Raw genomic sequence first — 16,942 nt, 5'->3', positions numbered from 1 at the left:
AGTTCACCCAGGCGGAATTGGCCTGCCTGGGCACAAACCCTGGCCAAACCCACAGGTGAACTGGACAGGATCTAGACCCAGACTCGTACTAGGCCTTTGCATGACCGAACCATGCAACTTAGTTATTATCGTAACCAATTGTTTCTCTATGATTTAATCCCTAAATTTAGATTCCTCATAATTAAATAAATAAGAAATGAAAAAAAAGATTAATCTAATTCAATAATAAAATTATTCAATTAGTACAGATATTAGAAAATATAAGTGTGTCCCTCAATGTCGTAGAATATTTTGACATAAATCTGGAACAGCAATAGAACGAAAGTCGCGGGTGCCTGACGTGTTTATTTTTTATAATATGCTGAATGAGAACGAAAAACTGAACAAAGAATTCGAGGTTGCAGAGAGGAGAAAGGGCAGAGATGGAGAAGGTGCACTTGTACGTGGATCGACTGTCCCAGCCGTCACGGGCTATCCTCATTTTTTGCATGTATGCACAAATCAAACTTCCCTTTCCTTCCATTCTTTAGTTAATCTTATACGCTTAGCTGGATTCTCCATTTCAGTTTTGAAAATCCCAGAGTGTTCAGGAATTAAGGTTTTGGAGAGTAAGTGAATGTTTTTATCTCTAGAAGACAGTTTGCATCTTGACTTTTATTGTAAAATTTTGATCTTTATCCTTTTAGTAATGGTCTCTTATTGGTGAGCGCTTTTTGGATACGAAATCCTAGTTTCATCAAGATATAATTTTAGGCTCAATGGACATGGCAATGCACAGACATTCTCACAAGATTATCACTGCAGTTGATCACAAAGCTATTCATATAAACACGTTCATAAAATATCGATCCGATAGTAATACGAGCAATTCAATTCTACAAAGAGGAAGTTATCAATAACAAGTAAGGATGCCACACAATCAGGAGAGATGAGTAATAGATTATGTATGTGGAGTAAACAGGAAGACACAAGAGTGGAAGAGCATTACATACGAAAGATGGTATATTGGCGAGGACCATAGTTACTAGGATAGAAAAATTCAATTCATTTGGAAGGTTAAAATTTTTTGGAAATCCGGAACTTAAAAGAATCAGTAAAATTTCCATAGGAATTGAAATGTTTGGACCAAATTGGTCATATCCTGCCGGTTAAAAAAATCAAGAACCAGTCAGATTTGAATCAAGTGCATGATTTGGTAGCTATGTTGTGGACCACCCTAAAACTCCATGATAAAGAATGATGTGACGTGTCCTGAAGTATAAGGACCCAAGGAGTCTAGTGAGTCCAAATATAAGTGCAAGGCTGGAGAAGAAATCATATATGTTATTAGAGATGGACAGGTTGTTAATGCGATTACCAAAGAGTGGAATTATTGCTTGACCAAGTAGAAGTTCTGTTAAAGCCAATTTACACTTTATATCGAGGGGCAAAGATTTACATTGCATTGTCAAAGGTTGAGGATGAAGTGTCTAGTTTGTCTCGCTGCCAAGTCTTAGTAACTTTTAAGAATATCTACTTGTCCAAGAACTTGGGAACAAAACCATTATCTCCATGTTTTGCGTGATCCTCTCTTGAATATATTATGTTTCACACTAGCAAGAGGGTGACACAAAATCTTGTTAATAGGAAATTCAACATTGGTTCTTGTTGTGACGTTTTCACACATCGCCCCATTGCAAATGGGGACTCCCTACTTTTTTTTTTTGGTCCTCTTGGTCTTTTGGTTTTGGTTCTTTGGGTCTTTTCGCAGCAATCCCTTCGGTCTCCTTGGTTTGCAAGTGTTTTTGGTGAATTCCGATCAAGTCTACAAGTGTTTTGAGAGAATTTGACCAAGTCTAGAACCTGTTTTGTTAATTTTAGGGTTTTGCCTATCAGACTTAGATTTGTGGTCATTTCCTTAGGGTTTTGAAAAATCTGAACGTTGCAATGAAATTAGAGCCCTTCAAGGAAGCTACCAGTGAAATTTGAGCGGATTCTGAGCACTTACTATTTTTAGTAAGTTTCACAGATTGGCCTAATTTTTGACAAAAATCAAACTACTATTTTTAGTAATTTCTATTTTTAGTAAGTTTCTATTTTTAGTAAGTGTCATCCTGCCCTGGTTTGCCCCAATTTTGACATTTTGAAGTACTTACTATTTTTAGTAAGTTTGTTTTTGGCAGGTCTACCGCAGGCAAGGGTCCAGACATTGAAGCCTTGAATATTTGCCTAAATCCAAAAAGTTGAAAAAGTAGATATTTGATCAAAATGCTTGTGTTTGGATCCATTCTAGAAGTGGAAAGCTCGAAAAATCTTCTAAGGCAAAGAAAATCACTTCAATCCCAAATTGGCATCCAGATCTGGAAAATGAGCAAAATTGGTTAAGTTTGGTGGAGAATCAATGAAAAATCTTTGCATTGGCAAAATGGGTTCCAAAATGGATGGGCGCCAAATGGAGGTCTTGGAGGAATTTTCCTCCAAGACAAGGAATCCTTCACCCATCGAAAATTCATTCCAGGAGATAGGGCGCCAAAATGAGGTTTTTCCTCCATGACAAAATTCTTGCACCATGTCTAATTAGCGCCCAAGGCATGTGGTGGAGCGCTAGATTGGGGTTGTGGAGAAATTTTCCTCCCAACCCAAAATTCCTTCACCATGTCATTTCCACGCCCAATCATGGAGGATGAGCGCTAAACTGAGGTCCTAGAGGATTTTTCCTCCAAGGAATAAATTCCTCCACAGGGTCAATTCAGCACCTAGGTAAGGATGCATGGCGCCAAATGGAGGTTGTGGAGGATTTTTAAGGCACAAATTCCTGCATACCATGGATTTAGCACCTAGTTTAGGAGAGGAGCGCTGGACAAGGGTAAGGAAGGAATTTCCTTCCAGGTGAAATTCCTCCACGTGATGAAATTGGCATTGGAAGAGGAGCATGGAAATCCTAGCCAAGGAAGGATTCAAAATTCCTCTCCAAGGCATGGAAATTCGCTAAAGAATGAAGAAATTTCAAGACGAGAAGAAAAATTGGCTAAGAGAGAATTTTTTCTCTCCTGAATTCTGGAACTCAAAATGGAAAAAATTCCTAAAAACTAGGAAAGGTGATGAATTGATCAAAAATTTCTTCCCAAGGAGAAAATTACACCCAAGATGAAATTCCAGCAAAGTGAAATATTGATTAAGTGTTAGAAATTCCTTCCTCATGGAACAAATTTCCAAGATTTCTTCTCTAGCTCAAAATGTGCCCAAGGTTGGAAGCAGGACGTGAAAATCAAGGTTCAAGAAGAAAAGTTCAAAATTCAAAAAATTTCTTGCTCAAGGTGGAATTGTGCACAAGATGATGAATTTCAAAGCACAAAAAAAGCTGGCTAAGTGTGAGAATTTTCTCTCTCCAAGACTCAAGAGAGGACAAATTTCTCAGACATGGAACAAATGGTTAGTTGATGGAAAACCTCCCTACAGGATGAAGTGTGCACAAAAATTTCCCTTCGAGACAAATATCTCTCTAGAAAGATTTTCTCTCTCCAAAGTTTCCGGACGTACAGGAATCCTTTAGAAGTGGAAAAGGTTGTTAAAATTCTTCCAAGGCAAGAAAATCTTCCAAAATCTCTTTTGTGAGCCCGGAATAGAAAGATTTTGCAAAAGATGAGTTGGCAACATGCAAAGGGAATATTCTGCATTAATGAAGCACAATTCGAGAAATTATAAAAGTTCCTATGCCGGCGGGGTCCATTTGCATGGTGAGAATCTATTGAATGCATGGCGGTATGACGATGCATTTATTATTAGTGGACATCTTGACCGAGTAGTGGCATACTTAATGCATGGCAGCTACCATATTCCAGGAAGTGATGGCTCATTTATTACACAGTGGATGAACTTGATAGATATTGGTGCATTTAATGCACAATGGACGCCATTTTTAGCAAGCAGGAATTTATTGTAAGTGGGCATTTAATGTTTATTCCCACCTTGTTGCATCATGTGTGTGGAATCTTTTGGATCAAACCCTAATTTGGGTTTGCATGTAATCAAGACTGGAGGCCTATATAAGGGGGTGACCCCTTCATTTGTAAGCAGGGAGATTTGTATGAAATTGTTGCAATAAGTTATTGAGATAATAACAATGATGCATTGTTCTCTGATGGTGTTCACTTAAGTTATTTTTCAAAACTTGCATGGTTTCACCTTCCTCACTTAGAGTAGAAGTAGAGTAGTGCTTTGATTTCAATGGAGAATGTAATGGTGTTTGATGAATTTCCACGGTTCATACTTTTTTCATTTTGTTGATTATAAGTTGCAGTGTAAAGTTAGCCTGAACCACTAAATTTGTGCTAAGTTTGATTGTGGATAGTTGTTTGGATTGCGTTGTTTTGGGTATTCAAATGCACTTTCTCGATGTGAAAATCCTTCAACATCCTTGGAGGATTGTACCAGCTCTTGTGGAGTTATAGTTAATCTTGGCGAAGTAGAATTTGGTTTATTTGGAATTCGTCCTTTAGAGCACTATCTATTGATATCACTGCCCTTAGGGGTAGATTTAGATCCTTCTAACCCTCCCCCCTTTAAATTTTAGTTAATTCTAGTTCAATTTGTTCGAAGCAAAATCATCACATAATTGCTATATCCAATGATGAAGTTCCAGTCACAGCAAAGAAGTGAAAAGAATAATCAAACGTAAGCCCCCTTGGGTTACCAGCAAACATCAAAGCCAAACGAGTCTATATCCATAGTAAAGTCGCCGGAAAAAAATATTCCATGTTGGGCGTAGTCACAAAACACGCGTCAACAGTTCCCTACAGAGGAGTTTTCATGGTTAGCTTTTGTCTATTAGATATTATTATTGTATTATTCTTCACTGTGTGCGAGTATGTTTAATACTCAAGTTGTCAACATGAGAGCCGGCTATTCTCCATACAAGATAGCATTTGATTATAAACACAAAATCTGCATATCACAACAGATTTTTACTGGTCTGATCCTCTTAATCATCTTCTCAATGATGTAAAAATACAAAAAATCCACTGAAAAACAATTGTGTTATACAAATTTGTGTTTTTAATTAGGTGCTGTTTTGTATGGAGAATAGCCGTTGCCGTCGACACGATTACTATTGTCTGATGTACATCATAAGTCTACTCACATTCTTCTAGGAAACTTTTTACAGTGAGTTATCTTTCGAACTAAATGGTTTGACATTTTATGTTTTGTGAGCTGCAATACAATCCTTGTCGCCCATAATCAAAGGTTGTTTTTGTCATTTTTAGCTAACACTTTTTTTGGGCCAACCACATCCTTTCATGCAATTTTCACTATTTTTCCAAGAAGAGAATGCCCCCCTTTCTTTTGCATAAAAGAGGCTAATTGAAAAAGTCCTTCAAGAATGAAGCGAGGGAGGTCATAGATGAGAGCATAGCAATGAGCTTTCTTTCAACCTTTTTAGATCACTGTATTGGCAGGATATGGTGTTGGTTGCTGCCAATGCACTAGCTGATTATGTTAGTCTTGGGTATGAAAAGGTGTGAATCACCTTATTGGCAAAGGAGAAATGGGCACCAACCCAGATTACAAAAGAACTACCAGTTTCCTGGGAGCACCAACTCTCTGAAGAACACACCCTGCAAGATGAAGCACCCACTCCACCTGAAAGAGGCATCAACTTCAAACTCTTCTTCCAATAAAATTAACTCCTTCAATCCCTTCCACAACTCTGCTAAACTTCCTTAAACCATCATTAACCCAAAACACAGCTGCACACACATACACAGAAAAAACTCTTTCTCTTTGCTATAGCACAAAAGAAGAACACATATTTTATATATACTACACTCCCATCACTGCCTAGTTATACATTGATAATCAACATTACCCAATCAAATACAACACAGCCCAATACTCCTGTTTTCCTCTTCGAACACCTCCATCACACAAGACAACACAGAACAAAATTTTAAAAATAATGCTACATGCTCCAAACAGATATCGATTCCTTTTCACATACACCCAAGACAAACCTGCTCCAATAAAAACCCTTCTCACAAAGACACACAGCTATATTTCGTTTATCTTCGATTCATTAAAATAATTTTCTATGACCAACACACTAACCCACAGCAAAAGCAATAACTCTGTTCACTTAAAAATAATCTTACTCCAAAAACGACACCCTTGCTTCAAAAATACATTCCCACTTTTTTTTTAAAAACCAACAATCGTCTGTTAAGTTAAAAAGGACAAGAAGAAAATCATTCCGCATTAGAACATATGCCCAGCTATTTTTTTTTAAACCAGCACGGATACATACACTTTCTTTTTAAAATAATAGGCCAGACATCCCGTATTAAAAAATTCTAACCAAGATTTTTTAAAGAAGGAACAGCACCCATATCACATGCAGGTTTACTTTATTATCTTGCCTTCAAAAAAAAAACACACAAAAACCCGCTCTCCAAGTATAAATGTTGCTTCTTTATAAATTTGGCATTGAAACCTGACGAAGAGGCATTGACATCTTGAAACGACACGCATCTTCTTACAATAGCGATAGCATTAACACCTTTATGCCAACGTCCAAAAAAATGCCTATCTTCTTTTTTGTTACCAGCATCAAGACGTTTCTTATTTTATTAAAAAAATCATGATATGTTTGAACCACATCACCCAAAGCATGCCTTCATCCAGTCCACTATTTGATGAAGAAGGAAGAAAATAGTTTGTTTTAAAATTTGTCAACATCATATTAAAAAACACGACTCCTCAGCCATTAAAAAACTTTGCCAAAATTGAGGAAATCGGACCTGCCACCGATGGTCATAAAACTGACGCATTTAATCTGAAAGAAACGCTCCATAAAAAATATCTTCATGTCCTTCCAGCTGCCCCACGCACAAATAAACTTTGTCTTATATGAAATGGAATTAGCTGAGAATGAAATACATTGAATGAGTTATAATGAAGCCCTATATAACACATGTTTCTCTTAGCTGCCACCAGTAAAGAAAAAACCGTTACTATACTTATCTCTGCCTTCCACGACAGCTAGGGAATATTGTCTTCACCTTAAATATATTCGATGCCTTCACATGATGACATGGCAAGTAGATTGACTTGGCAAGAAAGTGGACAAGCAAGCAGTTGACAAGGTGCTAAAGCAGACACACAAGCAGGTGAAGCAGACAGGTAGCTACCTCAAGCAACTCAAGCAGCCAACTAGGCAGCTCAACCAAAAACTCTATTGCTCAGAGTAAACCTTTGAGTAATCCTTTGACATCAATGACAAAATGTCCAACAATCTCCCCCTTTGTCATTGATGGCAACTCCATCTGAAACTATCTTGAAACTAAAGCTTTTCTGAAACAATGTTGTTCCCCCTTACTTGTTAGTTTTATGTTAAACTTAGCAATCAGATTGACAGTAAAGAACAAGAAAACACAAATGCACACATAACACAGTGATACCCTGGGAAAACCTCCCTCTTGGAGGAAAAACCCAATAACAATAATCTCAGATCTAATTTGAGTAAGCAGATTACAAGTTTACCCTTCTAGGGCATAAATCAACTAGAGCAAAACTTATCTTAATTTGGAAGTTAGGGTGATGTGCAGATCGCTGTCAAACTTAGACAACCTTTGGGCAGCCTTGACACGCTCCAACAGACCTAAGGCAAATTCGGCAGCCCAGAAGATCTTCGCCCAACCTAGTAGACAAATCGCTGACTGATAAGCACAATTCGATGAAGTTCGCTGTTGTAGACAGTTCACATAAGGCAGGGGGATGAATCTGCTTTAGTTCGCTGCCTAGTTATTTTCGCATTGTATTCACTGTTTCAGATAAGCATTCACTGCCCTAGAGTGCAGCTCCAGATTTGCTGATCACAGATGCTGATCAATGAAGGAAATTGCAGATCACATACAATAGAAGTTCGCTAACCTTGCAGAGGTAATTCGCTAAGTGTGAATGTATATATTGATGCTTGCATTGCTTGAATATATATGAGCTTTTACATCTTATTTGACTTAGGTCGACCTTTACAGTAAATTTATAAGGCATCTAAAGTTGGCGCCCAAAATAGGGTCTGACCTATAATAATTACAAGTTACATATTATAGGGTCAGCCCTATCACATCAACAAGTTACATTATATCACCCATTTAGGGCCCAACATGAATCACAAGTTACAATGCCCATTTAGGGCTAGACCCAAGTATAAGTTACACAAGTTGAGTGCCCAAATAGGGCCTACCCTTTAACATTCACAAGCTATGTAATATAATCACATAAGTAGGCCCATTAAACATTTACCAAGCTAGGTCGGCCCAATCAAGGGATACGACCTAGCTATATTTCAACATTAGTTACTTCTCCCCCTTTGACATCAATGACGAAACCAACGTGTATAACTGTTGTGACCATTTCACACATCTACCCATCAAAATGGGGACCCCCTCTCTTTTTTTTGGGTCTTGCTTTCTCTTTGCTTGGTTTTTCTCTGCTTGTTAGGTGTTTTGATTAAGTGAGTAGTGGTGGCCTAGGTTTGGTAAGTTAGGGTTTCCTTCGTAGAGCTTGCCTAGGGTTCCTTTTAGGGCCAAGTCTGACCTAAGCTTGGGGAAGTCATTTTCTCTGCCTAGAACCCTGATGTAATTCTAACAAGATCTTGCCTTAGAAAGTTGGAGAATGTATATTTTGCAAGGAAGTCTTGAGGAGTCTGAGTCTAGATGAGTCAAGGTTGTGAGTTGTTAGGCCAGAGTCTTGTCTTCTATGGAGTCTGAGTTGATATGGTAAAGCAAGTGATCAAGGTGTAGGCACGAAAGACGAATGCTAGCATGGGCAAGCTTGGAAGGATGTAATTATAAGGAATTGGCTTGAAAATTTGAGAAAAGGTTAAGGATTTGAGCTCAAAGAAGAATTTCGCTCTTGACGCTTCCAAAGGATCCAGAGCGAATTTCCTAATATCTCCCTTCTTGGTCCTAATTTGCATAGAAAACCTTGTCCTTATGACGTTATGGAGAAAGAATTGATGTCTGCAACGATGAGAAGTGATGAAAGGTCAAGAAATTGAGCATAATTGCAAATTTCGCTCCTGACCCTTCCAAAGGGTCTAGCGCGAAATCCTCTAGATGACTTATTTCTTCACTAGGGACATCAGATGGTGGACATACATGGCAAGGAAGGGATTCAAAAAGGACAAGTCTAAAACAAGCTAAGTGAAAAAGGATGAGAATTGAGCCTAAAACATCAATTTCGCTCCCGACCCTTCCAAAGAGTCTAGAGCGAAATCCTTAGGAAGACTCTCAATTTCACCTAGTACACTAAATGAACCTTGTTTTGATAGCAAATTGACTTGATGGTGATGGGAGGAGGTGTAGTGAGTTAGATTCAAGACAAAGAAAGGATGGATGGATGAAGAAATTGGCCCTAGGAAGAACTTCGCTCTTGACCCTTCCAAAGGGTCCAGAGCGAATTCTCCTAAAAGACACATATTTCCTCCTTGTTCAAGTCAAAGTTTTGTTCCTAGGACATGGTTGAAGGAGGATGGATACATACTTGCCTTAGGAAGTGAATTGAGGTGAAGGCAGTGATGAATTTAAGCCAAGAATGCAAATTTCGCAACTGACCCTTCCAAAGGGTCTAGAGCGAAATTCCTAAAATCTCTATTTTGCTCCATGTTTGAAACCAAGATTTTTGTTCCTATGGCATGGTTGAAAAGATTGATGCGTACTTGTCCTTGGAAAGTGATTTGAGACAATGAGATGATGAAATTTGAGCTAAAATGCAAATTTCGCTCCTGACCCTTCCAAAGGGTCCAGAGCGAAATTTTCTTAAAAGTGTTGTACCTTGCTCAAATCTTGGGGCTAACCTTTTCCTAAGCATTTTTTTAAGGCAAAAGACTTGTTTTGATAAGATAAGAGTGAGAAATAAAGTTTTATGAAGGAAAATTGAGCAAAATGCCAAATTTCGCTCCTAACCCTTCCAAAGGGTCCAGAGCGAAATCCTTAACTAGACTCTCTATTTTGCCTAATGCACTAAAACAACCTTGTTTTGAGCTTAATAGATGGCGAATTGACTTGATTATGATAAGAGGAGATTTGATAAGTCAAGTTTGAGGTGAGTTGAGAGGAAAATAATTTTGAATTGAGCCTAAAGACAAATTTCGCTCCTGACCCTTCCAAAGGGTCCAGAGCGAAATCCTAAGATAGCCTAATTTCCCACCAAATGCATTGAGTGGACATCACTTTGAAGACACATAAGCTAGATTGAGATGGAGAGAGGACCCAAAAGCCAAGCCTAGAAGCAAAAATGAAGGAAATGGTTTAGCTTTGAGTGCAAAAAAACTATTTTGCTCTTGACCCTTCCAAAGGGTCCAGAGTGAAATTCCCAATAGGGCCTATCCTTCCAAGGATACACAAGCGAGTTTTCTCATAGTTGCCTTTGAACATCAAGATTTGTGCAAGGAGATCTCCAAGATGTCTTCCTAGCAAGCCTCAAGGGTAGATCAACATGGATGAAGGTGATGTAAAGTGTTTTAATGCTTGTCCAAGCCTAATACCCCTAGTTCGCTCGTCCCTTTCAAAGGTACAAGAGCAAATTTCTTCAAAACACCTTATTCCTCACCCAAATTGCTCATCAAACCTTATTTTGAGCAACTATGGAAAATTCGCCTAATTCAAGCCCTTATTAAATTCAAAACTTCATAAAATTTACCCTTTGGCGCCAAAGCATTTTTTAAAATTTTTTACAAAGTCGGCCAACTTAAGAAGGAATTAACAAATTTTTTATTTTATTTAAGCAAGGTCGGCCTTTTGAAAGAAAGGTAAAAGCGCCTATAAAGGGAAGTAAATCTCAAAACCATTAATCATTCAATCACATTCTTCCTTAGCGAATTTAAAGAGCAGACTTGGAGAAGCGAATTCCAGCAAATAGAGGGCAAATTTCAGGTTCAAGAAGGTGAAAGATATATCATATAAAGGCAGGTCAAGGCAGATTTGACCTTCTTAATCTCAGACCTGATCCTCTCAAGGACAATTTAGAAGATCAGCAATCCTTCGAAGGTAAATTTGAGGTGCAGACCTGAAGCTTTTAGCAGAACAAACTTCTTTGAACAGCATTTTGGAAAGAGGTGAATTCAATAGCAAGGCATTATTTTCCCTCTCTTTTCAGGTTCATTCCTTCTAAGGCTCAAAGATCAAGATTAAGGTATGTGCAATCTGATTTATTTGAAGGAGTTTTGAAGATCTGATTCAGTTCAATATCAATTATTTTTGGAGTTAAGTCTTCATGATTTAGATTAATTCATTTGTAATTTCAATGCTTATTCATTTAAGTTCAAATTGAAGTCCAGTTGTTCCTTTTAAGGTCTTCAATTGCCTATCGTTGTGACCATACCTAAAAACTAACTTAACCCCTTTTTATAGGTAACAAATGGTGGCCCCCAAGGCAAGTGGATCCTCTACCCCACAAGCCCTCATTAAAGAAGATCGAAAGAATGACGACTTGGAGATGAGGATCGTATCCAAATGGAGCAATATTGGAGACACCAACTTAGGAAACTTCAACACGAAGAAGTTTCGAGAAGCACCCTACATCGGCAAACCATCACCCATAGCCAAGAAGATAATTGAGAGTGGGATCATCAAGGCCGCAGGCTTCCCTCCCGCAGTCAGATGTCATGAGCTAATGATCGAATGTGCCAGGCACTATGATTTGCATTCAAGGTCAATTGTAGCCAAAGATGGGACTATCCTCGCCTATCTCTCAGAAGGAGCTATAAGTGAAGCTTTTCATCTTCCAGAACAGAGGGATATGATCTACAAGAGCTTAGAAGGAGCCAAGTTTATCTACGAAGATGATCTTGATACCTGTCTAAATTTCATCAATAAGAATTGGTTACTCAAGAGTAGGCCTTGCCTAAATAAGATACCCAATACACCTCACATAATTGATTTCCAAGAAGTATTCAGAGACTTGATAACCATGCTTAATCGAATTGTAGGTGCCTCTCAAGCCTTCTTTTTCGACAGGTGGATGTTCTTCTTTATACAAGTGATTGTTCAAGGGAAATGAATGTTCAACTGGGCCAGGATTATCAGTAACAACCTAGATGTGCAGTTGAGGAGGCTAGTCCCTACTAAGTCATTCCACATGAGTTCATATGTTATATATTCTTTAGCCAGATGCTTTGAGTATGCAGGACTACCACACAGAGTTGTGGGGAGAGGACCCAGAGAGATAAGAGTATGTGATTCTTATGCTCAATTGCATCATCCGCCTAAGAATTACTACAAACTAGTCAATGATACTTTCACAATGCATGTCACCAGGACACTACAAGGAGGAATTCACCAAAGATTGTCTCCAGAAGCACAAGAGCTCGTGAAGAAACATGGTGCGTGGTTCATTCAATTTCCTAAATTCACCTACATCAGGATCCATGGATGTCCTTCACCTCCTTATATGTTGCCAAGGTATCCTACGGATAGAGTAGTACTACTTGAAGTGACTAGACAACTGACAGCTTGTGCTAAGGCATCAAGATATAAGCATGGGAATGGTATCCCTATACCTATTTCACTTGGAAATTCAATTGAAGTATGTTCTAATTCTCAAGCAGCTGAAGATGCAGAAAAGGAGCTATCTCTCTACTCATTCACATCTTTTGCCTCGAGAGAAAATTTTGATCCTAATGGTCATAGGGAAGAAACAATTGGGAAGAAGTACAATCATGTATTTCAAGTAGAGGACTTCTGGATGAATGTTCAGGATGATGTCGAGCTAAAAAGAAAGATGCACTCTCGATTGCCCTTAGATCTTATCAGGAAATGCAAAGTATAGAGTAGTGGATCAAGCACAAGACAGTGGTAGATATCTTCAATCTTCCTATGAGAAAGAAGACAAAGAAATGAAGATTGATTGGGATGAGCAAGAGGTTGCAAACTTATGAGCATTGATGGATCCAGTCTTGAGTTGTACTCGCAGATGGGTGGATGTCCAACATCAAAAGTTGAAGGAACAAAACATAGCTATGACATTCAGCTTAGAAACAAGAATGGAAGAAGGAGAGGCGAATGCAAGTGAGAACACTTCTCATTCTAGGGGGTCGAAGAGAAAAGGACCTGAAAAGAGAGAATCGTCCAAGAGGAAACAAAAGGTAAATCCTGATCATCCCTCAAGTGCTTCTTCTAGACATGAAAAGGAGATAAGTCAAGGAGAGGATCAAAGAGAGGTGTATGAGATAGATGAGTCTATGGAATCCATAGTACAAAATGACAAACAAGACAAAGGAAGGACACCTCAGCACTCATCAAGTCAGTCTCTTCCTCTCCAAGTTGGTGTTAATGAGCAACAAGAGGAAAGAAATGATGATGAAGCAACATCTCCTTTTAGAGGCGAGCAGCCATTGCCTGAGGAAGTGCAAGTAAGAGAAGGAAAGTCTTCCATTCCAGATTGGCTTAGAGAAAGACTTACGAGGGTAGTTCTGGTTGAGGATGAGGAGCAAGTATTTGATTTGGAAAGCCTTCTAGGCAATTCTCAAGAGGAGATTGAAAGGAAGAAAGCTACAAAGATGTCTAAGGTAATCAGAGATGATATAGGATCCAAAAAGATACAGATAGCTACACCAGCAGTGGACAAGTACGATGATGAGATCATGGCAGAAGAATATGATTTAGAGACATTTGATCTTGGCCCACTTACCTCCGAGCAAGCCATGGAAGATGCGTCTGATTTAGTGAGGGCAGCCAATGATAAACTAAAAGAAGAAATGGAAAACAATAAAAGGTTGGAAAAGGAGATTAATGCTTGGAGGAATTATTTTATCCACCTTAATCAACCATTAAGGCGACAGGATCTAGTAGTCTCACCCTTGTAGGCACTCCCTCTTGAGTCAATAAATCAGACAAAATAGATGAAGAACTTAGCCCGACTCATGGATACATGGATTGATAGATCCTACATGGTAGCCAAGGAATTTATAGGAAGAATGATGAAAACAGTCCACAGGGCCATCCTAGTCCTTGAGATCATTCATAATCTAGTGGTAACTGTCGATGCATTCACTCACACTAGAGACATTGTCATCCCAATATTGCAAGTGGTAAGAAGGACATCAAGACAGGTTTTAGCACAAGAAAGGATAGTTGATGGAGGAACTCATAATCTCCTACAATGGTCAACTTTGCTCCAAATGAAGGAAGTTCTATTCAAGGACATCAATAGTAGGTGCAGCCCAGTTTAGGACATTATCCATCCTATTCAGGATAATGTGTTTGATATACTGTGTACAATCCTTGATAGAAGGATAGAGATTGAAATAGATGTGGGCGTCTAAGAATTGGAGGACAGGATCAAGGTCATCTTTTGTAGAGAGGAAGACATAATCACACAAGAGCAGTGAGATCAGATGTATACTACAATGTTCTTGATTGAGAAAACAAAAGAGTTGGAGCACGGATGGGAGATGACTCTTCTTGCGGCCTTTGATGAGGTCCTTCACTTGGAAGAGCGAATGAAGAACCTGCTTGAGATTCCCATTGCAGAGGTTGAAGGTATTACGTCCAGATTCATTGAATATGCCAGAAAGGAACAAGGAAAAGGGAACAAAATTCTAGATGAGAAGTTGTTATGAAATGATGTGGCAATTCAATCCCTATTGGACGATGCTTCCTCGTTATTTGTGCCAATTTCTATTGGCTATGTTATGATAATGCTTTTCTAATTAGGGTTATTTTGTAACAAACCCTAATTAGGGTTTAGGTGTCAAAATCTCAGCCCTCGATCTTCTTTAAATCGAGGCCATTCATTGTATTTGAAAATGCTATATAAGCTCTCACTCATTTCATTTTGAAAGAGGGAAGGTGTTGTGACGTATTCACACATTGCCCCATTGCAAATGGGGACCCCTGCTTTTTGCTTTCTAGGGTTTGTTTTCTAGGTCTTTTAGGGTTTTGTCTGTTAGCCTTTAGCTTTCGAGTGTCGCCAGGGGGATCACCTGGATAGCAGGCTCTGCTTGAGTTAGGTCAAGTTGGTGAGTGATGAAGTCTGGAATGTCCTGATCCTAAAATTTGGCTAAGTCTGGAAAGTCCTGATCCTGAAATTTGGCTAAGTCTGTAAAGTCCTGATCTTGAAATTTGGCTAAGTCTGGAATGTCCTGATCCTGAAATTTGGCTAAGTCTGGAAAGTCTTGATCCTGAAATTTGGCTAAGTCTGGAAAGTCCTGATCCTGAAATTTGGCTAAGTCTGGAATGCCTGATCCTGAAATTTGGCTAAGTTTGGAATGTCTTGATCCTGAAATTTGGCTAAGTTTGGAATGTCCTGATCCTGAAATTTGGCTGTCTGGAAAACTGAAGAATCCTCCAAAAACTAGATTTTGCAATATAACTCCTGGAGGTCTGAAACCACTCTCAAACATCCTGAAAGTATATATGGAATATAACTTACTTAAATGTTATATTCCATAAAACTATCCTGACGGAGAGTCTAAAAATTTCAAATTTCGCTCCTGACCCTTCCAGAGGGTCCTGAGCGAAATTTTGAATAGCTCTCATCTTGCAATGAAAAGGGTCAAGTTTTGGGCATGAATGAAACAAGGACAACTCCCTTTTGCCTCCTGAGAAAGTTTCAACTTAAAAGAATGAAGGATTTTGCTTAAAACCTAATTTTCGCTCCTGACCCTTCCAGAGGGTCCAGGGCGAAAATCTTTATGGGAGACATTTCTTGCTCAGTTTGGTCAAATTGGAGTATCAAAGGCATGATGAAAGGTGGAAAGAGCATGTTGAAGCCTTTAGGTATGTTTGGAGATGAAGAAAATGAAGGATTCTGCCCAGGAAAGGCAATTTCGCTCCTGACCCTTCCAGAGGGTTCAGAGCGAAATTCCTCATAATCACAGTTTTTGGCCTTCCTTGGACATGAGACTTTATTCCTAGCACAGTGGAAGGTGAAATCATACTTAGCAAAGAAGCTTCAAGGTGAAAAAATGAAGGATTTTGGTCAAAATAGTGAAATTCGCTCCTGACCCTTCCAGAGGGCCCAGAGCGAATTTTCTCAAAAACACCTTCTTGTTATCAAACTTGGCTAAACCAAGTGAGGGATAAGATGAAACACAGAAGGAATTGCCCCTGAGAATATGTTAAGGTTGGAAGAAATTATCAAAAGGTGGAAGAATTGAGCCCAACTGTGAATTTCGCTCTTGACCCTTCCAGAGGGTCCAGAGCGAAATTCCTAAAAATCACCTTTTTCTTGCAAGGTGAAAACAATTTTTGGTTTTTTATGGTTTGAATGAATGTGAGGAAGTAGCAACCAAGCCTAGAAAAGGAAATTCACTCCTGACCCTTCCAGAGGGTCCAGGGCGAAAATCCTAAAACCTATCTTTTCCTCCAAAGTTTGAGCAAAGCTAAGCCTAGGCATGGGTTTAAAACGATGTTTGGATTGCCTTGAAGTGAAGTGGAATTGTTAAGAGTGAAAATTTTGAAGCCAAGAAGGAAATTCGCTCCTGACCCTTCCAAAGGGTCCAGAGCGAAATTTCCAAGTTCTCCCCTTTTCTTGCAAAATTAAGACAAAATCTTGCTATTCATGATTTGGATGGGAGAGAGGCATGATGTTCTTTGCCTTAGAAGTGATTTGAAGTTAAAAGCATGAAGGAATATGCCTAAAACTCAAAATTCGCTCCTGACCCTTCTAGAGGGCCCAGGGTGAAAATCATGAAATCAACATATTCCTTTTAAGTTTTTGCTAAGGCAAGGATGCACTAAGGTAGAAATGACCTTTAAGACCATTAATGAGTAATTGTTTGCTTCAAAACTTGATGATTCCAGGTCAGAGAGGGAAAATCGCTCCTGACCCTTCCAGAGGGTCCAGGGCCAAAATTTGAAAAACCCCTATTTTACCTTGCAAGATCAAGTCAAACTTGGGTGGAGTGAATGAGGAAGAACATTGCGTAGCTATGAGTGAAAGATTCGATAAAAGTTGACGAAGG

The 16,942-nt window shown here is 38.9% G+C and overlaps 1 protein-coding gene across 1 annotated transcript in view; it reads left to right on the top strand.

Moving 5' to 3' along the window:
• The first annotated feature begins 289 nt into the window (after positions 1–289).
• Positions 290–16,942, top strand: part of LOC131030541 (glutathione S-transferase T1) — a 296,126-nt gene continuing 279,473 nt past the window's right edge. The window contains exon 1 of the mRNA XM_057961404.2: positions 290–490. Coding sequence (XP_057817387.1) covers positions 423–490 — 68 coding nt within the window. The 5' untranslated portion in view covers positions 290–422. The remainder of the gene's footprint in view (positions 491–16,942) is intronic.

This window comes from Cryptomeria japonica, chromosome 4 (assembly GCF_030272615.1).
Source record: "Cryptomeria japonica chromosome 4, Sugi_1.0, whole genome shotgun sequence".
Taxonomy (NCBI): domain Eukaryota; kingdom Viridiplantae; phylum Streptophyta; class Pinopsida; order Cupressales; family Cupressaceae; genus Cryptomeria; species Cryptomeria japonica.
The sequence above is the reverse complement of the archived record's forward strand: the minus strand, read 5'-3'. Positions and strand labels throughout refer to the sequence as shown.